Here is a 21,618-nt window from a genome sequence, read left to right on the forward strand (position 1 = left end):
TTTTTTTTTGCGGTACGCGGGCCTCTCACTGCTGCAGCCCCTCCCGTCGCGGAGCACAGGCTCCGGACGCGCAGGCTCAGCAGCCAGGTTCACGGACCCAGCCGCTCTGAGGCATGTGGGATCCTCCCGGACCGGGGCACGAACCCGCGTCCCCTACATCGGCAGGCGGACTCTCAACCACTGCGCCACCAGGGTAGCCCCCAGATCCATTTTTAATTGAAGGAGTTACTCACTCCTACACGTGAGTCACTCAGAATATAAGCTTTCACAGAAAGCTCTCTTTCTCAAGAAGCGTCCAACCCAGGGAGAGAACCCAAGTGTGTCGTCTAAGTGCCACAGGGCTTGAGACGCAGGGAACAGCGCAACTGATTTGGGGAAACAGATTAGCTGGAGTCACCTGAAGAGGCTGGAGGCCATGTGAAACATAGGTGAGGAGCCTTGAAGACAAGCTAAGGCATGACAAGCGGCTGGGGGTCAGCCTCGGGTCCTGGGTCTGGAGGCAGGGAGACCAGGAGAGGAGTCTGGACACGAGGCAACCAGAGAGCGAACCAGTCCAGGAGAAAGGACATGCAGAGGATGCAAGAGGCGTTTCAAACAAAGATTTAATGACAAATTAGAATGGGGGCCTGACACCAAAGCTACAGACAACAAAAGAAAAAACAGACAAATTTGGGCTTCATGGAAATTTTAAAACTGTATGCGTCAAGGCATTACCAACAGAGTAAAAAGGCAACCCAGAGAATGGGGGAAAATGTTTGCAAATCACATATCTGATAAAGGATTAATATCCAGAATACAGAGAGAACTCCTAAAACTCAACAACAATGAAAAAACAAACAACCCAATTCAAACATGGGCAAATGACTTGGAATAAAAGGTTCTTCAAAGAAGATATACAAGTGACCAATAAGTACATGAAAAGATGCCCAACATCGCTTATCATCTGGGAAACGCAAATCAAAACTACAATGAGATATTACCTCACACCCAGCAGGATGGCTATGATCAAAAAATAAATAAATAAAAATAACAAACTAGGATATGGAGAAATTGGGACCCTTGTGCCCTGTTGGTGGGAATGTAAAATGGTATCACTGCTATGGAAAAACAGTGTGGCAGTTGCTCAAAAAAGTAAAAATGGAATTACTATATGATCCAGCAATTCCACTTCTGAGTATATCCCAAAAGAACTGAAAACAGGATCACAAAGAAATATTTGTACACCCATTTTCATAGCAGCATTATTCATAATAGGGAAAAAAAATTAGAATGGGAGCCCAGAAAGGTAAATTTAAAATGATCCCAAATGTTCTGATTTTTAGAAGATGTACACTTGAGTATTTAGAGGTGACTGTCACCATGTCTGCTACTAACTTACCAATGGCTCAGGAGGAAACATTCGCATACTCTCACACACACAGATAAAGCAAACTTGGCAGAAGGTTAACTGCTGACTCAAGATGGTTGTTGGTAATTAGTAATCACTGGACTAGTCGTCCAACTTTTCTGTATGTTTGAAATTTTTTCATAATAAAAAGTTGGGAAAAGGAATTTTTAAAATTCCATAGATTTGGGGTGGGGAGGGCACTTACACGTGAGAAGTCTGAGGCTCTAGATGACAGGACAGGGCTAGCAAGGAAGCAGTTGGGAACGCGCTGTGGACGTGGAAGTTGTGTAAATGCAGATACCAGCTGCACTGCAGGAGCAGATGACAGCACTGAAGAAAAGACAGGAGGAGAGGAGAACCTCTGAGAGAGGTTAAGAGGAAAAAGGTAAAAGAGAGAAAAATTCACTACAGCCAGTATAGTGGAACCCAGTGGAAGAAAGGTTCCAGTAGGAGGGTGACGGACCATATTAGCAAGGCTGGCAGGTCAAAAGGACAGGAACTGAGAAAAAATCAGTGAGTACAGTGACCAGGAATTCACTGGTCCTTCAGAAGAGCTGTTCACACCCAGTGGTGTGAGGCCAGAAGAAGAAAGGCTTGGGGTGTGCCAGTCACAAGGAAACGGAGGCACACCCCCTTCTCATCACGGGGTGCTGGGGTGCCCCCCAAAGCATACCAGGGTGGGCAAGATGCTCTTCCTTCCTCACCCTGAAGGTGATATCATCAGCCTTCAGGGCCCTCGAACTCCCTTAAGTAATTACACAGAGCAGACAAATAGGATGCTTTCAACACGGAGTATGTCACGTCCTGATGCTGCCAGGAGCCACGCAAGAGACAGAGAGTGTGTGTGTCTGTATTCCTGCCCGCCTGTACTTACAGGGGGCCGGCAAGGACAGTCCTGTGGATATGCCTGTCAAGACGGCTTCACTAGCCCTCATCACAGCAGCATCTCCCACAAAGAGGATCAAAATTAAAACAAGGAGGAAGAACCTCATCAGAGCTGCGGAGTGTGAAAGACCAGCTCTCGCTTGCAGGATGCAAATGAAGAACGCTCTTAATACTGCAGGAACTCTCTCCAGCAGCTGGGGGGGGGGGGTTCATTTTATTGCTGAATAGGATTGACTGCTTCTTCCTTTTTTTTTTTTTTTAAAGCACTACTCAGTTAAATTTTTTTAACTGCTCAGATTGTCACAGTTAGAATGAATTTTTACCAGATATAGTTATGCTATCAATTTAAACCAGAAGTGACCTGGTAAGTGTCTCATTCCTTTGACCTCGCTGCAGAAAATAAAAGGTTTCCGTCTCTCAAAATATGCAAACCAAAAACCCCTCAGCCAGTCAACTGGATTTAACCCAAAAAGGACATGCATTCCAGCACTTACTGCCTAGCTGAATACTCCTGAACAGTGTATCATTTGCCTCAATGTTTAAATCATAAAAACTTTTTCACAATCCTGCTTAAGAACACAGTATACCTGCGGACAAAACTGACCAAAAGATCCATTCAACACAGTCCGCCTGCACTGAAGGACACGAAATCCTCAACCGCAGAGTGCAGCTGAAGAGCAAAACAAGGGCAAAGAAGCTTGGAGTAGATAAACGCAGAGGGCTCCCATTAACATGATTCAGTCCTATTCTGAACTACAAAAAATTCCAGTAAGCGTTTTGCTCTTCTCTGTCTGTAACCACACGTCAGGTGGCTCCTAATAAAGCCCCCCGAGGCCGGGGGAAATGTCAGCAAGAGAAGAAATTCTGAACGTGTGTCCCTGCTCAGTAAGAGCTGCCACTGTGGACGCAGCTGCGTGAAAACCTCGACTTTCTCAGGGCTTAGCATCGAGCCGCCAGGCCAGTGAAGCCTCAGGGAGGAGCTACAGTTAAAAACACCAAACTGCTAGTAAGTACAAGTGACAGCACCTTGTAAACTGAAAAGCACTTTGTTAACGGTCCTGATGGCCATTTCCCCCTTTTGAGCACCCTCCCACCCCGATCCAGAAGCTGCCTAACTCCGAAAGTTCTTTCAATCGGAATAGAAGCACAGATTACGTCTTCCAAGGGTTAAGGCTTTTTAAGAGAGAACCCACTCATCACCGAAATCGCCCTAAATTCAACTCTGAGGGGACCACAGGGTCAGCTAACACTGATCACGGGTCCAGCATTGTTGTGACGGCAATTCACGTCACACACTATACCTGCACCCCTCTTGTAAAGTACTGGCCCCATAGATGTTCCACTGGATTCCATGAGGCCCCTGGGGAAAAGAGTAAAAAAGAGAAAAAGTTCCTTTCAATGGAACAGGAAAATGACAAAGAAAAAAGTAGGAATACCAGTGATGTGGGGATGGGGAAAGCACTAAAAGACCTTCAATGTCCTAAAGCCAAAACAGGTGGGGAGCAGAGTCTGCCGGGAAACTGACAGGAGAAGGGACTGGAACTGAGCGGAACTCAGCCTCTCTCCGAGGAGTCCTTCCGAACCTGAACCTGACTCGTGACTCAGCATTCCCAGCCGGAGGGTGACAACAGCAGCAGGAGAGGGGGCACGAGGTCAGGCTGGATTTCCTAACACCAACCCTTTCTAAGACAACACAGAAAGACCAGTTACTCAGACCTGCTCTGCTATGGGAGATGCAGGTGGGGAATCAGACTTACAAAGGTTCCTTACACTCAACATCTAGGGGTGTTCACAAGTTCTCCGGAAATGAAATGTGTTTTCTGACCATTATTTTGATAACGACCGAGGGGCCAGGGAATGACAACTGTAGAAGAGAAGCGCCCTGCAGCGCCAACATGGTGTTTCCCCCAGACGCCTGCTCCCAGCCATGATCCCCTCCCTTGCGGCTGCTGGTCCACCTCCCACCCATCCCGATGCCCTGCCCTTTCTCCTCACCTGCGCTTCCCGCCTACTCCACTATGACTTCTAAGTGTGCAAAGACTGGATGATTAATGCCAATCACAGGGTTTGTGACTCATGTTTGATTAGGGAACTCGATATATTAACGACCTGTGAATCCTCAGATGACAGCAAACTATATTTACTTCCATTTGTATTTGGGTTCCTCCACTTATTAGCAGTGTGACATTGGACAAGTTACTCAACTTCTCTGTTCCTAAGTTTCCTCCTCTGAAATACAGGGATGATAACAGTACCTAATTCACAGGGGTACTGCAAGCATTAAGTGAGCAATACACATAAAGCACTTATGGAGTGCCCAGCACGTAGTACCACAATAATGAGAAGAACAAACATTATGTAATTTTTAAGTACAAAAGCAATACTCTGTCATCCCTATAATTCATAATCCCGTTACCTGTCTTTTGGGAATTTCAAAAGATGCGTCCTGGATTCTGGAAGATATACATAACATACATACATATTCATTCCCTCCCCCTCCTGGAGGTTGGTGGACTTCAGCAGATGTTACTTTAAACGTGCACTACTGAATTTCTTATAAAGTAACAGAGGAGTGAAGATCATGAGTATTTATAGAAGAGGCTTAATAAAGAAATCAAATCTATAATCCACCAGGTCACAAGCAACAACATCATCAAACAGGAATTCCTACACCCCTGAAACAAACCCCTGTGGTGCACCTTTTGCTTCTCTTTCGAGTGGCATCACCCTATGACACATGGACGTGATCTCCTGCAGGGACGGGGCTGGCTCTGTCTGATGGACATCAGGATGGTGTCTGCTAAGAGCCAAGTGGCTGCTACGGGCACCACCTGGCGACACTTCTGGTTATTCCACCTGTGCAGGCTCATTTCAGGGGCTAGAAAGACAGACCTCGTATTTTATTGCAGAGAGACAAAATGAGGCAGTGACAAGGCCAAGGTCATTCAGAGTAGGTGACAGACAGGAAGAGCACCCAAGGGTTTTGACTTCCAATCACGGGACACAAACACACGCCCTTCATCTGGTGAAAGTGCCCTTGAGTCAGGTGGCGAGCCAGACAGAGGCACCACGAAGGCACTGAGGCCTAGGAGTTAGAAACCAGAAGCCAAGGGGCGAAGACTAAAATCACAGAACAACGGTGAGATGCCACAAGCGCTGTGATCCTACCTGAATAAAATGCAATTAGATGCACTTAGTCCTGCATCTTGCTTAACCTTACATCACTAAGAACAACTGCTTTTAATGAGCCCAGCACCTGGACAAGAGAAGGAAGCAAACTTCGCAGGCTGTGATGCGACACTTAAATAGCTTTCCCCATGGAAATGATGGCCTGAGTAGGAGACAAAAATAGACTGAAAAGCCAATTCCTGACATCAGGGATGCTACACACACACACACCCCCCACACAAAACATCTCACAAAAGCAGGATGATCACGAACAGACAGCTTTAATTTAGACATGAAATTTCAAGCCAGGTAAGACCCTGAAAGTTGTGGCAACTGAGAGCAAAAGACAACGCACGAGAGATGGGAAAGCAAAGGAAAGCTAAAGCAGTGTAAACAGGAAGGCCCTAAACCTGGACAGACAGCAATTAGCTCTCTTCCTTATAGGGGCCACTCTGTCCAACCATCTCACGTGGAGACCAGAAAGACCCACCACGTCTAGCCAATGCTCGAGAAAGGGAAGAGGCTATCGGCATTTGGCTTTATTCCAAACATTTACTCAAAGGATGACCGCTGATGGGGATGGGGCAAATCTCCGCATAGGAGATCCACGGCCAAATGGGAAAAGTTTCAAGTAGATAAATCAGCTCCCACGCTGAAGGGGTCAGGAGCTCAGGGAAAGGAAGGAGCAGGAACCGCGCGCTTCTTTTACGTCCTGAAGAAGCGTAACTTTGGCTGCTTGAAGCCTCAGGCGCTGGACCATAAATTCCAGTTTCTAGGAAGAACTCCTTATTTTATTTCTGTTGATAATTTTCATGGTAGTGGCCAGGAGGGGATAGGACTTGTTGGCCAGCCTCTTCATCTCTCTCTCTGAATTTTCTGAATTTGTTCATTAAAAACTTAAAAGAAATTAAGAGACTAAGATTACTCATTGTCTACCGTACTAACACAAAAACTACAAAAACACTCCACAGCCTACTAAACAACCCACACTAACAGGACACTACTTACAAAATGCCAATAGGTGGCAGCTTTAAAAAGAAAGAAGTTTCCCAAGATTGTCACTAGTTTATTCTATCAGTAACTGGGTTCTCAAATCTCATAACCAGATTAGTGCGGGACTAGGAATCAGAACCTAAATGCTCAGTCTCGGTCTAATGGTCTTTCCTTTACGGCACACCGTCACCTCAATGGATTTATAAGGAGTGGGAGGTGAGAAGGAAAATCTTCCTAAACCACAATGCTGCAAGGTCCCAGGACCCACCCCGTCACCCTAGTGGGTGGTCAGGAGCAAAGCAAGAGAGACATTCAGCTGACCAGGGTCATCTGTGCCTACGGCTCTGGGTAACAGAGAGGTGCCTATCAGGTATAAACTTGCCTCTCCCTCCCCAGTAAGACTACTCTCAAATCCTAAAAGCAGCAGTGGGTCCTGCCATCCATGAATAGACACTACATGTCACCACTTCCTAGAATTCTTATATCCCTTAGCTTCTGCCAAGCTCAGAAGCTGCAGAAACTACAATGGCAAAGAAAACATCACCAGTGGAGCCACGATGGATTCCAACAAATTCAAAGCAAGTCAAGACGGCAGCTTCAAAATATATCCAAGCTGGTGCCTTGAAGCTACTTTCTACTAGATTCCAAAATAGGTATTTTAAGTCAAACTTCGTATAATTACACATGGTGGGGGGAGGCAGACTGAACATAACTGTAAACAAAGTTAACCACCAGTGTCAAGATGAACAGGAACAACAACTGATAAACATGGCAGCTCCCGGCAGTGAGCTAGGCCTGCCTCCCTGAGTCCCAGGGCAGGAGGCCATGACAGAGTAAAACGAGTTCCCTTCCAAAGTCACAAACCTTTAGAGAAGATGGTTAGGGAAAAACATTTTTTAAGAACCCACGGGAAAACGCTAGCAACCATTTGCTAGTGTGACAATGCACAAACACAGCGTAAAGAGCAAAAATCTTCCCTTCCCAACACGGCAACACTGGTGGTAATTTTTAAGAAGCATTCTGCTGCAAAAAGTAATCTTTTCCACATACTTTTGCATGAACTTATCGTTTTCTCTCCGAGTCAGAGAAGCTACCACCTGATTTGTATTTCTCTGAGGGGAAGCCAGGGGTCCTGTGTGCAGATTTCTATGTCTGTGGATGCCCGTGCGCCGGCCAGGAAAAAGACCTTGCTGGTATCAGCAGTCACTTCTGCCACTAGGAAATGGATCATAGGCTCTTCCTGGGAGTGGGGCCTTTTTCCCCGCCTGAGCTGTCATCACAGACCCCTTGTGCAGGTCACCTTTGTCTCCCAGGGTGTGAGAAACCCAGATCAACTTCTAAAGTGCCCTCCCCTGAAATCACACCACTCAACATCCCAGGCAGCTAAACCAGCCCAGGCCTGATTCCTGCTTCCCAACACAGCAATACTGGTGGTAATTTTTAAGAAGTATTCGAAATGTTTTCTTGAAGGAGAGAAGGAGGAGATGAAGAAGGGGTGAAAAATACAGGGGGCGTGTGTGTCTGTCTGAATCACTGATAGGAATTCGCACTCAAGAAAACAAGTCATGAAAACCACCAAACCAACCTTGGTTCACAGTTTCAGGTTTATGACAATGAATGCTTTTTGCAGTTTTGTAAAACTGCAGTATTCACCAACATCATAAGGGAGTCTGACGTTTCCTTAATGGCCTCAGGTAAAAAAAAAAAAAAAAACCCTTCAGGTTTCCAAATGGGTGGCTCTCCTCCATCCATAGTTCTATAGTTTTTTTTTTTTCAATTAGTCCAACTGTACTTAAGAGTCATCAATCCCAGTCAGCAGCTGTCACATCCCTCCCTGCTCCCCCAGTACTATTAATATCACAGCTCTGATTGTTAATGATTTACTCAAAGTTCCCTGCAGCAATTAAAACGAGACAACAAGGTAAAACACAAAGAAGTTGGTTTTCTTCACCCATAATAACGCGTTCTGTAATCTAGTGAACTTCTTGGGGTTTTATGTCGGCCGCGATTTTCACCTCTATCTTTGTTTTGGAATGCCACAACCCCTCCCTGCACGGACCGGACCGGCACGGCCTTCCTTTCTGGATGCACAATGCAGCATGTAGGTCCTTGGGGGTCAGCAAAACGCCGCACCGGTGTAAAGCCGAGCGTGCCCGAGAGCCCCAGGAGTTCCCCCCACTAGAGTGGGTCCACATACACAATCTTGAGGCCGACACCGCAGCCTAGTACGGCTTGGAAGTCCTCCGTGTGCGGAAGCCCGGGGCCCGGTGGCCCAGGGCTGGTGCAATGACTTTGCACCGGAGCGTCCCCTCCGCTGAGGCTTGTCCTCCCACCTCGGCCCACTGCAGTTGCACCATTCTGGGCAGCGACCCGCACGTCTCCACTCCTACCCTAGGGCTCTAGCTGCCAACTCGGTCCTCCGTCGGCCCCCGGCCCCGGCCCCCGCCCGCCGGCCCGCCGCCCAGCCGCACCTTGGTCTCCTTCACGTGCTGCTTGACGCCCTCCGGGTACCACTGGACGCGCACGTAGCCGCGGCGCAGCGGGCTGGCCCGGCCCTCCTCGTGGCCCGCGCCCCCCGCCTCGGAGCAGCCCGAGCTCCCGCGGCCCTCCTCCTCGCCCTCCGAGTCCGAGTCCTCGCCGTGGATGAGGCGCACCAGCCCGAAGTGCACCGAGCCGCGGTAACGGCCCGACACCAGGTCGTGAGAGAAGAGCAGCCGCTGCGAGCCGGCTTCGGGACCGGAGTCCGAGGACGGCCCGGAGGCCGAGTCCGGGGCGGGCGCCGGGGCCGGGGCGGGGGCTGCGTCCGGGGCCGAGGTCTCGTCCGGGGCCGTGTCTGGGACCTGGGCGGGAGCCGAGACTGCGGGCGCGGGTGCTGCTGGATCCGCCATAACTGCTCTGCGCGAGTCTCGGGCGGCGGCGGCGGCGGCGGCAGCAGCAGCGGCAGCAAAAACGGCAGCAGCGGCGGCGGCGAAAGAGGCGCGGGCAGGCGGGGCCAGCCGGCGCCGGGGGCGGAACCACGGCGCGCTGACGTGACCTTACGTGCCGTCGTCGTCAGGAAACCGAGATGCGGTTGCTAGGGGCTACCGCCTTGTCGCTAGGGGACGCTGGAGATTCTGCTTGCGGCGGGGGACGTGGTGGGAACGGATGAACTCCACGAGGGCGAGCGGGGCCAGAGGGGATAAAAGTAGAGGGAGCGGGCAGGGGTGGGGACCCAGGAGGAGGAAGTAGAGTGGTCACCGAGGAAAAGGGGAGTGGCCGAGGTGGGACGGAGGATGGTCCGAAGAGTGTCAACAACACTTAATGAGCTCCCCTGGCGTCTCCAGTCTAGTCATAGGCACTGAGAGGGATACAGAAAGAACAAGGTACAGTTTCTGTCCTCTAGGTGTTTACAATCTAGTTGGGGAGGCAAAACATGTACTCTACACATTAAATAGCTTAAAAGCAGCTCCAAGGCAGCTTGTAAGCAAGGCCACATAGAGAGTGTATCTAGAGTGTATTGCGTTAGGGAATTCCGTGCACAGCCTGGAAGGTTATGACCCCTCAGGGATTGGTCAAGGGGTTGGTGAAGGAGTCCCAGAGAAAGATCAGAAAGGTAAGCAAGTTGGGCTTCCCTGGTGGCACAGTGGTTTAGAATCCGCCTCCCAATGCAGGGGACACGGGTTCGAGCCCTGGTCCGGGAAGATCCCACATGCCGCAGAGCAACTAAGCCCGTGCACCACAACTGTTGAGCCTGCGCTTTACAGCCCGAGAGCCACAACTACTGAGCCCGCGCGCGGAAACTACTGAAGCTTGAGTGCCTAGAGCCCGTGCTCCGCAACAAGAGAAGCCACCGCAATGAGAAGCCCGTGCACCACAATGAAGAGTAGCCCCCGCTCGCTGCAACTAGAGAAAGCCCGCGCGCAACAACGGAGACCCCACGCAGCCAAAAATAAATAAAATTAAATAAATAAGAAAGGTAACCAAGTGTTAGTGGACCCTGTGGTTTGGCTTTAAATACATCTAAATGAGTTCAAAGCTCGTTGAGGCTTATGCATGGCAAGAGGTAGGATAGTGAGGTAGTTAAGAGTAGAAGCCATAGGGGATTCCCCGGTGGCACAGTGTGAGAATCTGCCTGACAATGCAGGGTACATGAGTTCAATCCCAGGGCCGGGAAGATCCCACATGCTGTGGAGGTACTGAGCCCGCGCACCTAGAGCCCGTGCTCCGCAACAATAGAAGCCACCACAATGAGAAGCCTGCGTGCCGCAAGGAAGACTAGCCCCCGCTCACCACAACTAGAGAAAGCCCGCATAACGAACAAGAAGAGTTTGATTCCAATTTTCAGCACTGCCACTTACTAGTCTTATAAAGTTGGCAAGCTGATAAACTTGTTTTCACCTTAATTTTCTCACCTATAAAATTGGGGAGGTAACAGCAGTACCCGTCTCATCTGGCATTTGAGAGGATTAAGTGAAATGGACCAGTGCCTGGCATATAGTTCCCTCAATAAAGGAACTTTTTTAATAATATTACATTATTATAATATTTCAAGCCCCCTGCCTAGACTAAAATTCTAGATTGGAAGAACTCTTAGACCTATGATCTGCTCCAGATTGCCATTTTAAAATATAAAAAGTAATTATACTAATGTGTCTCCTAAGTAAGTTCCAAAAGATTTAGATGTATTCTCAGCAGACAGATTCATAATGGGTTGTTGAAAGGAAATTAGGAATAATCAAGATATAGCCCTCACCTTTCTCAGTTAAAATCTTTTTTCTTTTTCCACAATTTTCTGCAAGACCATCAATGGAAGATTAGTAAGATGATTCAATATTACAGTATTTAGGTTCTTCCAGAAAGTCATTGGGTACTTTATAGGCTGCCGAGGATACAGACTACACTCATGGAAAAGTTATAAGAACACTCATGAAAGAAAAAACATTTTAAAAAAATAGAAAAAGAAGAAGAACATGCATGAAACACAGATGGCAATCTGAGTACATGAGATGCCCTGAGCCAAGTACTTATTGAGTAATAAGTAATATTGGTAATTATTGGGCTTGGGGCGGGGGGGGGCCCAATATGAGCCTGTATCTTAGAAAACTCACATACTAAGATATGGACCTGTATCTTAGAAAACTCACATACTAAGATATAGAAAAAGAGCTTAAGGGAATTAGTATATGATTCAGGGCCACAGCTGGGTTCCCAAATCATCGGCTTCCCATCACAGACCACAGTGCAGAATGGCCATCTGGAATCATTGCTGTAAGGACACAGTTCCCTACTCCCTTCCCCATAAAGACCTGGGAGGCTTAGTAGCAGTGACATAGTAACATCTGTTCCATCTACCATGTCCCTTTAGCTCTGTCTCCTTGGCCTCGATCACCTAACATTTATTGATCATCCACCTAACATTTATTGATCACCTATATTGACCAGGCACTTTGCCAGGCACATTCACATACATTATCTTGTTTGTTATCACAATCTGGAATATAGGTGTAACTAACCCTCTTGTACCAGTGAGGAAACAGAACCCAAGGAATTCAGCACCTAAGGTCACAAGGTAGTAACTGGCAGAGCCAGGTTGGAACCCAGGTTTCCTGACTCAAGTGCAGGGTCTTTTTTTTTTGTCCACACCACGTGGCTTGTGGGATGTTAGTTCCCCAACCAGGGATTGAACCCAACCCCGGGGCCTCGGCAGTGAGAGCATGGAGTCCTAACCACTGGACCGCCAGGGAAGTCCCTGCAGGGGCTTTTCTAGTCCTGTGTCCATCAAGGGATGGGGGGTGAGCAAGTCGTTAGGAGGGGCAGGGCAATGAACGCCCGAAATCTTTGTTTGAGGTCAAAAATCCAAGTGAGCTTTGCGTTCTACTCCAGCTTATGCCAGTGTTTGTTTTAATATAAAAAGAATGTCCTTTTTTCCCTAATCGTTGAGTAAAATTAGCACTCTAGGAAGATGTGCCGTGTTTATTCTGTGGCTTCTTATAATAACAGCTAATAATAGCAACCATTTATTGAGCTGTAACTTAATGCCAGGTACTATGGTAAGTGCTTACATAGATTACCCACCTTTACATAGATGATCTGCCTGTGAGGGAGGAAGTATGAGCCCCTACTTTGTGAAGCACTGTGCCAGACTGTGCAGTGCCCCGCTCCCGCACCACTACCAAGAACGTTCTAGGCTGTAGGCAAGAGACCTAGATTTCAAATGCTGACCCCTCCCTTGCTAAACCTGTTCTGAGCACGTGGATCCTCTTGTATTTATATGTGTAACCCTGGTGCCTAGTAAGTGCCTGGCACAGCACTGACACGCAATAATGTAACATCTTGGTGGGTACCGTCTGAGGTTTCTGTACTTCCACTTGGCCAGTTTCCCAGCCTCTCCTCTGTATACCTGAGGAGTTGAAGCTGGGGCGGGGGAGAGCAGCGCTCTCTAGCCCTCTCCTACCCATGCTCCCTCAAAGCCCTTTCTTCTCTTTTTTTCTATTTTATTTATTTGGCTGCGCCGGGTCTTTGTTGCTACATGCAGGATCTTTGTTGCCACGTGCGCGATATTTGTTGCGGCATGCGGGACCTTTTCGTTGTGGCATGCGAACTCTTAGTTGCAGCATGTGGGATCTAGTTCCCCAACCAAAGGTCAAACCCGGGCCCCCTGCATTAGGAAGGCAGAGTCTTAGGCACTGGACCACCAGGGAAGTCCCTCAAAGCCCTTTCTATCACCCCCAGCTTGAGCTTCATCCGAGCCCTTTTACAGAGAGAGGCTCAGTGCATTCCTCCCCACCTCGTGGTGACCTTCAGTGCCCTCACTCAGACCTGAGATGCCCTGGACGAGGTTTGAGTCTTGACTCCTTCCCAAACCCCAAACCCCCAGACAGTGTCTCTTTACATCCAGGCTGGCGAGTGGGGTGAGCCTGGATGGAAGCGACTGCCTGATTTTTATTTTCGTAATTGTTGAATGAAAAAAACCCTTTATTCCCCAATGGAGAAACCCCCTTCTCTCATGGCCCCAACACCTAGCCCTTCTTGGCGAATAGAGATGCTTCTTGGGAGAATTTTGCTTATTTACAAATGTGCCTGCCAGAAACTGAGCTAGCCTGGCCACTCCCCTTGCTAAGGAGCTGGCCAGGTGCAGGAGGCAGCAGAGCTGACAGCAAAGTGAGCTGATCTCTGGGAAGCAGGCCGTGTCTTGTCCCTATCTTAACTGGCCACTGGCTGCCTCTCCAGACCCATGCATGAAGTGTGCACGGGCCCCACACCGCCCGCTGGGGATGCCTTACCCTGCCCGGCCTCTCCAAACCTCCGTGTAGGAGCAAATTCAGACGGGCTCAGAGAGGTCCTTCTACCCTGCAATGAGTGTTTGGGGGCTCTAGGCTGGCTTCAGCACTGGGGGCTTTAGTTCAGAAAGTGGGACAGGAGGGGAGCTGCCCTGGAGAGTCCTCCCACACCTCAGTGGCTGGCTGGAGAAACGCCTCTGAGATCCAGCTGTGTGTTGCTCTAGAATCACGGGCTCCTGGAGTTAAAGGGGCTCTTCTTGTCCCTGGAGCCTCACCTCTCCTTGCGTTGATGCCCTGGGAGAACCAAGTGTGGGGTCTGCCCAAGGTCACCCTGCAGTACCGTCAGAATCAGGACCCAGACCAGCTGGCCTTTGGCCATTCTCACTCCTGACTCTGAGGATGGGTTGCAATCCACTGCGTGAAACACTTTGTGCTGAGGGCAACAGTGGGAAGGCTGAGCCATAGTGAGAGCCCAGGCTTGGCAGGCTCATCCTGCTTCCCTCCTCCTTGAGGATACAGGGGCCAAAGACAGCAAATCCACCAGACCAGCTTGCAGAACAACAGGGCTGCAGTGGCTTAATCAGGCCATGCTCTTCACCACCGACAACCCAGCACCAACACGTGGGTGTTTCCTGGATGACCAGCCACGGGTGCCAAGTGGCATCTTCTCCCCAGGCCCCTTCCTTTTCCCAGAGTCCTCATCCAGGTTGATGGCAGGGTCACTTACCTGGGTACCAAGTTGGCCACCTGAGGGTCAACCCTCGATATTGAGCTCCGTAAGTCATCAAAGCCCAGGTCATGGTCCCTCTACCCCCTTTTCACAACCCCAAATCCAGAGCTGCTCCGCGGAGGGCAGCTCCACGGGGGCTGGTGCGGGAGTGGTGATGGGATGGTCCAGTGGCTAAGGCTGGGGTTCTGCCGTTAGATGAACGTGGGTTTGAAGCTTGTGCTGCCGCTGACTCACTATGTGACCTTGGGCAGCTTATTTTACTTCTCTGAGCCTTGGTTTCCTTTCTGTAAAATGGGAATAATAACAGTACCTACTAGATAGGGCTATTGAGAATTTAACTGACATGATGAATGGGAGGTGCTTTGCACCTGTCTGCACAATGTAGGCGCTTGATCAACGTTACCTGCTGCTATTAATTCATCTCCATCCCTTGCCTACGCCATTGCTGTAGTCGCCTCACCACCTTGTTCCCAGGAGATTGAAAATATAAACATGATCATTCGACTTCTTTGTTTAGCGTCTTTCTGTGGCTTTCCATGGTCCACCAGAGAATGGCACAAGGGCCCCTTCATGAATTGGTTCCTTCCACCTACCTCCCACCCCGCCTTCCAGGTCTGCACCCCAGTGCACACAGTCCACGCTCTGGCCTCAGCTGCTCACGCCAGGATCCCAACGTTTTGGGGCCACCATGCCTTTGCACTTGCTTCACCATCTGCTTGTAATTTTTTCTTTTTTTTCTTTTTTTTGGGGGGGGGGTACACGGCCCTCTCACTGTTGTGGCCTCTCCCGTGGCGGAGCACAGGCTCCGGACGTGCAGGCTCAGCGGCCATGGCTCACGGGCCCAGCCGCTCCGTGGCATGTGGGATCTTCCCAGACCAGGGCACGAACCCATGCCATGTCCCCTGCATCGGCAGGCAGACTCTCAACCACTGCTCCACCAGGGCAGCCCTGCTTGTAATTTTTTATTCCTCTACTTCAACCCATGGTTTTACCTAAAGAACTCCTTTTCATCTTACAATACTCAGCTTGGGGCTTCTTTTTATTCTATCTATCTATCTATCTATCTATTTATTTATTTATGGCTGAGTTGCATCTTTGTTGCTGCGCACGGGCCTTCTCTAGTTGCTGAGAGCAGGGGCTACTCTTCATTGCGGTGTGCAGCCTTCTCATTGCAGTGGCTTCTCTTGATGCGGAGCATGGGCTCCAGTACTTGTGGCTTGCGGGCTCTAGAGCGCAGGCTCAGCAGTTGTGGTGCATGGGCTTTATTGCTCCGCAGCATGTGGGATCTTCCCGGACCAGGGCTCAAACCCGTGTGTCCTACATTGGCAGGCGTACTCTTAACCACTGCGCCACCAGGGAAGCCCCAGCTTGGGGCTTCTTATCTATGAAGTCTTCCAAGAGCCCTATTTTCCCCACTTATTCCCCCACTTACCTGGTCATACCTGTCTGATTGCATTTATTTCCCTCTATTACAACCATTTATTTGCATGCCTGTCTCTCCTGTGGGACCGTATCTTCTTTGTACCTTTGTATTCCAGCATCCAGCATAGTTCTGATTCATAGTAGGTACTCAAAAGATTTTTGTTGAGAAAAAGACTCACAGACATAGAAAACAGACTTGCGGTTGTCAGAGGGGAAGGGGGTGGGGGAGGGATGGATTAGGAGTTTGGGGTTAGCAGATGCAAACTATTATATATAGAATGGATAAACAACAAGGTCCTACTGCACAGCCCAAGGAACTATATTCAATATCCTGTGATAAACCATAACGGAAAATATATGAAAAAGACTGTATATATATGTATAACTGAATCACTTTGCTATACAGTAGAAATTAACACAACATTGTAAATCAACTATATGTCAATTTTTTAAAAATTTTGTTGAATGATTGAACAAAACAAAGCAACTTCTCTCAAAGGTCCCGATGGTGCCAACAGGTCTCTGGGACACCTCTGTCTTTGCTCAAGTCCCAAGTTCTCCATTTGTCCTAGACACACACCCTACACAGGCACATTCACCCCACGTGCACATACGTACATATACACATGTATACACACACGTGCACACACATACACATGTGCCTCCCCCCACCATTGCTCTCCTTAAACTTCAGTTTCTAGATCTGGGCTGCCCACTGCCGTGGCCCCTAACCACCTCTGGGTCTTGAGCACTTGAGATGTAGCTGGTCTGAATTGACACTGGATTATGAAGACTCAGTGTATAAAAGAAAAAAAAACCCAGAGTATGAAACATGTCTAATAATTTTTATATTGATTCCTTGTTGAAATGACAATAACTTTATATATATTGGGTTAAATACAATATTTTTTTAAAATCAAATTAACCTGTTTCTTTTGGTTTTTTCTCGTGTGGCTACTAGAAAATTGAAAATCACATGTGCGGCTCACAGGATCTTTCCGTTGGAGAGCCGGGCTCCAGATGCTCGGGAAGCCGTAGGTCCCTTCTTTGTCCAGGAGGTGGCGAACTCTTCCTGCTTTTGACACCTCCGTTGCAGAAAGGTCTGGAAAGTTGCTGAGGAAACTGCCTGTGTAATATGGCAGATTTTGAACCCTAAATAAGGACGGGGCCACATTCAGCCCTGCAGTGATGTCAGCCTATCTATGCAAAGGGGGCTTCAAAATAAATCCACAGCAAATCAACGAGCTAAGTGTCATCCTCCTCAACGGAATCGCCACCTAGTTGATAGGCTCCTAGTCTCCGTATCTAGCACATCGCCACACGTTCAATACAATTTCTGTTTTCCAGAGGTTTATACGCTCCCGGGAGCTCGCCCAGTGAAACTCCTGCACACAATTCTCCATCTCAGCCTCTGTCCCCTGGGGAACCTGCTAGTGACAGATTATGGTTGGAAAAGTAACTATGATTAGGCAAAATGTGCCCCATGCCAGGTGTGCAGAGCCTATCTTAAGTGCAGGGGAGGAATGAGAAAAGGATGCCACCCTCAAAACCACCAGAAAATGCAACTAGTTGCCCAAGTGCCTGAACTGAGGGCTGCCTTCCCTGCCTGTCCAGGCCTTTTGGTTGCTCTGCTGGGAAAACTGGGGTCTCAAGAGGCATCATCAGAGTGTTTCGGGGCCCCCCAAAACACTGCATCTGGTCCCCACCCACCCCACCCCTCTGTCCTGGAAGGACTTTTTTTTTTTTTGCGGTACCCGGGCCTCTCACTGTTGTGGCCTCTCCCGTTGCGGAGCACAGGCTCTGGACGCGCAGGCTCAGCGGCCGTGGCTCACGGGCCCAGCCGCTCCGCGGCATGTGGGATCTTCCCGGACCAGGGCACAAACCTGCGTCCCCTGCATCGGCAGGCGGACTCTCAACCACTGCGCCACCAGGGGAGCCCTGGAAGGACTCTTAACGGCCATCAGAAGCCTCCTTGTTAGGGGAATCTAAGATCTTTTCTCCACTCTGGGCTGCATGAGATGCTGCTGGCCACCCCCTCCTTGGGTTCTGGGGTGTGTCCTGATCCTGGGTCTGCTCATTTCCTCATCTTTCTTCCTGTTAATGGTTCCCCCCTCCAACCCAGAGAGAACATCCCCAAGCTTGGGCCCCAGCTTCCCTGTGGGGACACGTGGTCCCTCAGAACGTTCTTCCCATACTGTGACTCAGATGTCCGCTCCATCGTGAGGACAGCCAAGTCTGTACCCGTCATCCCACCGCTATGTCAGCTGGATCAGAGGCCAGGCTCTGCTGGGGCAGGTGGGCAGTCAGGTCCCATGGCCCTCTGGGGTTCACCATGTGCCCTGGACAACCTGCCTCCAATTGTCATAGAATGTTCTGGAGCCCTGGAGCAGGAGCCCAGCCATAGCCCAGGACTTGCCTGGGACTACAGAGCCTGTAGGAGAGACCTGGCAGCCAGCCACAGCTGATGCCCAGATGTGTGTATCCCTGTCTGGCGGGCTAGGAGGCCCCAAAGGAGACCAGGCTGGAGCGGGTGACAGTGGGACCCCTAAAGGGGAGAAGAAGTGCAGAGTGGGGGCAGGGTGAGCAGAGTCAGAGCTGGGGGAGCCGTGGTCGCAGGACCCTCTCAAGGGAGCTGGTGCTGGAGGGAGACTGTGGCACAAAGAGCAAAACCCTACGAACAGGGGTCTGGAGGGAAGCCCCTGAGCCGTCCCCACACCGGGACATTTGATGACGTTGACTTTACATCCAGCACCCGGACTGTCCCCTCCCCTCTCGGTCTGCAGTTCTGATTGGCCACCAGGCAAGTGCTCTAAATGATAGCACACTCAGGCTGCCAGAGCTGGAAGGACCCTCAGAGCTGGGCTTGCCCAGGCTTCCAGGGGACAGAGGGTGAATGCCTGTGCCAGCCAGTTGGCGCCAAGGCAGGGATTAGAGTGGACCCATGAGTTTAGCCCCGTGCTCTTCCCCCAAAATTCTGGGGCCTCAGCCAGCCACTGTAATCCTCTGCAACCGTGTGCCATCTGAGGTTTCACCCTCAGCACGCAGGGACAAGGCGCAGGGTGGCCGGAGCCCTGCTGACTTCGACCTTCCTGTAAAAGGGAGGCGGGGCGGGTGGGGATTAGAAATCTCTGAGATCAACGTCACGTGCTGCCCGGCCACACTTGCTGCAACAGCCGTGTACCCAGGAGTCTGGATTTTTCTGGTCCTGAGCCTGTGGATGGCCTCTGGGGTGATTGGCTCTGTGGGGGGAACATTGGAGCCCCTGCCCCACAGTCCTGATAAGTGGGACCCCTGCCCCTGGGCTCCCAGAATTCAAGAACGGGAGTCCCCTGCTTGGGGCTTGGAGATGTGGGGAGAGAAGGTGGAGGAGGGAGGGCAGGGCGACGTGCAGGACGTGGGGCTTTGTAAGGGAGGGACGGCCACCTCTAAGAAGTGCACATCAGCAGACGGTCAGGGAAAGAGACAAACAGTGACCCGGGGACCCAGTGAGCAGGGACAGGGCAGGAAGTGTCCACGCCCTGCTTGCCCGCTCCACCCCAGCCCCCAGACTCCCCACTCCAGGTCCCCTACAAAAGAGGCAAGATGCACCATCATCCTGGACGGCCCCCCGGGAGTTGAGGACCAGACCCCTGACCGTTGCTCCTCCTCAACAGGTGCAGAGGGGCCCTCCTCATCACAGAGGCCACTTCTGAAGCTGGGGCCCCCCAGGGTAGCAGCAGCGGCCAGGAGGTCCACTCAGAGCATCCACTACCTGAAGCCTGTGGCTCTGCGCCTGCCACCTGGGATCCCAGAGTCCCCAAGTCACCAGCGGCGCCACACACTCCCCACCGAGTTTTGCTGCCTCACCCCAGAGGATGCTCCTGGCGTGTCTGAGATTGAGTGAAAGGGTGGGTAACCCCCCAACAGGATCCAGGACGCTGCTGAACTCTGTCGCTGTTGCCCTTGGAGAGAAGACCCTCGAGTCTCCTGCCCTTGGCAGTTGGGACCCCAGAGTATCTGACTCTGGGTGTTTCTGTGCATGTGCAAGAGCACATGTGTGTTCAGCAAAGTGGGGGGAAGAGCAGCCCTGAATCCTCTGCTTTCCTGTGGGGGAGGGCTGGGGGCTGAGGGAGCCCACCCCCAGCATCCGAGCAGATGCTCAGTGGACAGTGGGCCTGTGGCACGGTGACCACGGAGTCATCACCAGGGCCGGCTCCACAGCCTTCATCTCTGTCTCGGGCATCTGCCCCCTGAACCTGGACCAGGTCCGGCACTTCCTGGCCCTGTGTCCTGAGCTGTCCCTGGACTGGTTCGTGGAGGGCCGCCTCGTGGCCTTCATCGTCGGCTCCCTGTGGGCTGAGGAGAGACTCACTCTGGTGAGGAAGGGGCTGGGGGCAGAGATGCCCAGCCCCAGGAGGGCCTCCGGGGGAGAGGCCACTGCCCGATGGTGCCAGCTCCTCCTGTGCTCACAGAGGCAGCCAGGTGGGGGGAGGAGCCTGGAGGCTGGGATCTCTTCCTCCGAGATAAGAGATGAGCACAGACGTGGGTCCTCTCCAGGGCAAGACCAGTCCTTTGCGGTCTCAAGGCCCTCATGAAGGGACCGCCATAGGGCTGGGAATGTAGGTCCCAATTTGGGGTCTCCTTGGGTAGGAGGGGGGTCCTGATTAGAGGCACTCAGGGGCACCTGCCCTTGGCCCAGTTGGGGGTGGTTTGGGGGTGCAGGTGTCCACAGAGGTGACCTGGACTCGTGTCCGTCTCTTGCCCCCAGGGGTCGCTGACACTGCACAGGCCCGAGGGCCACACGGCCCACCTGCACGTGCTGGCCGTGCACTGCCCCTCCGGAGGCAGGGCAAGGGCTCCATCCTGCTCCGGCGCCACCTGCACCACCTGGGCGGCCATCCGGGCGTGCACCTGGCCGTGCTCACGTGCGAGGACAGGCTGGTGCCCTTCTACCAGAGGTTCGGCTTCCACCCTGTGGGCCCGTGTGCCGTGGGCTCACTCGCCTTCGGGAGATGTAGTGCTCCCTGCGGGGCCACGCCTCCCCGCGCAGGCACACCGACTGCTGAACTGGCCGCCCCCGGGGAGCCCACAGACGGGTGCCAGGGGTGTGGGGAGGCAGGCTGGGGGCTCCTACCCAGTCCCGCTGTCCCCTTCTCTGCCCTGCTGTCGCTCAGCTCAGCTCAGTCTGAAGGGAGACAGTGATTCCCAGAGGGTCCTGGGGTGGGGGGTGGGGGTGAAATAAAGAGAGGGCGGGGCGGCTGCTCCCGGCCCAGGCTCCCCTGCTGGGGCACGAGTGCTGTATCCTCCAGTCTGTCCACGCGAGGCCTCCTGGACCCCCTGCATCCAAACTGTGCCCACACGTGGCTGGGTGGGTGAATTGGGGACAGTGGGAGGCGGCCTGCAGCCCTGCTTCAGCGTCCTCACCAAAGGAGCCGGGTGCCCAGGGGGCCCTTATTCCCCCAGGCCCAGCGCTGCCCCTTCCCATCCTCATCCCTGGAATGGAGGCAGCCGGGAGCAGGGAAGGGCAGGGGCCACCTCCCAGCTTCCCCACCCACCCACCCTGGGCACCCACGGTTACTGTGGGTCTTCTGTCCCACGGGGTGTGGGATGAAGGGCTGGGGGGCGCAGGGAATGGACCGCACTGCTTCTGCCAGGACGGCCCTCCCCTCCACCCAGCCAGACCCCTGATGGGGCTTGGGGAACGCAGGGGTCTAAAGATTTGACACCACCTTCTCAAGGGCCCCCTTGAGCCCCTCCATGTGACCCCAACCTGGCTTCTTCTCCAACCAAATCTC

General features: G+C 51.6%; 2 protein-coding genes across 2 annotated transcripts in view; one reads left to right on the plus strand and one right to left on the minus strand.

Annotated features, from left to right (window-relative positions):
• The window catches only part of UBE2O (ubiquitin conjugating enzyme E2 O), a 55,620-nt gene extending 46,238 nt beyond the window's left edge, over nt 1-9,382 (minus strand). Inside the window, exon 1 of the mRNA XM_027080771.1 lies at nt 8,905-9,382. Within this exon, the coding sequence (XP_026936572.1) occupies nt 8,905-9,321 (417 nt within the window). The 5' untranslated portion in view covers nt 9,322-9,382. The remainder of the gene's footprint in view (nt 1-8,904) is intronic.
• Nucleotides 9,383-18,101: 8,719 nt separating this feature from the next.
• On the plus strand, nt 18,102-21,374 carry AANAT (aralkylamine N-acetyltransferase). Its single transcript, XM_027081366.1, is given in 6 exon segments — nt 18,102-18,139; nt 19,406-19,731; nt 20,045-20,199; nt 20,592-20,652; nt 20,655-20,828; nt 20,831-21,374. Coding segments are annotated over 6 exon segments (813 nt in total). The 3' UTR covers nt 20,890-21,374.
• Nucleotides 21,375-21,618: the final 244 nt, after the last annotated feature.

This window comes from Aethalodelphis obliquidens, unplaced genomic scaffold (genome assembly GCF_003676395.1).
Source record: "Aethalodelphis obliquidens isolate GAN/ISIS:26980383/991018 unplaced genomic scaffold, ASM367639v1 scaffold44, whole genome shotgun sequence".
NCBI lineage: Eukaryota > Metazoa > Chordata > Mammalia > Artiodactyla > Delphinidae > Aethalodelphis > Aethalodelphis obliquidens.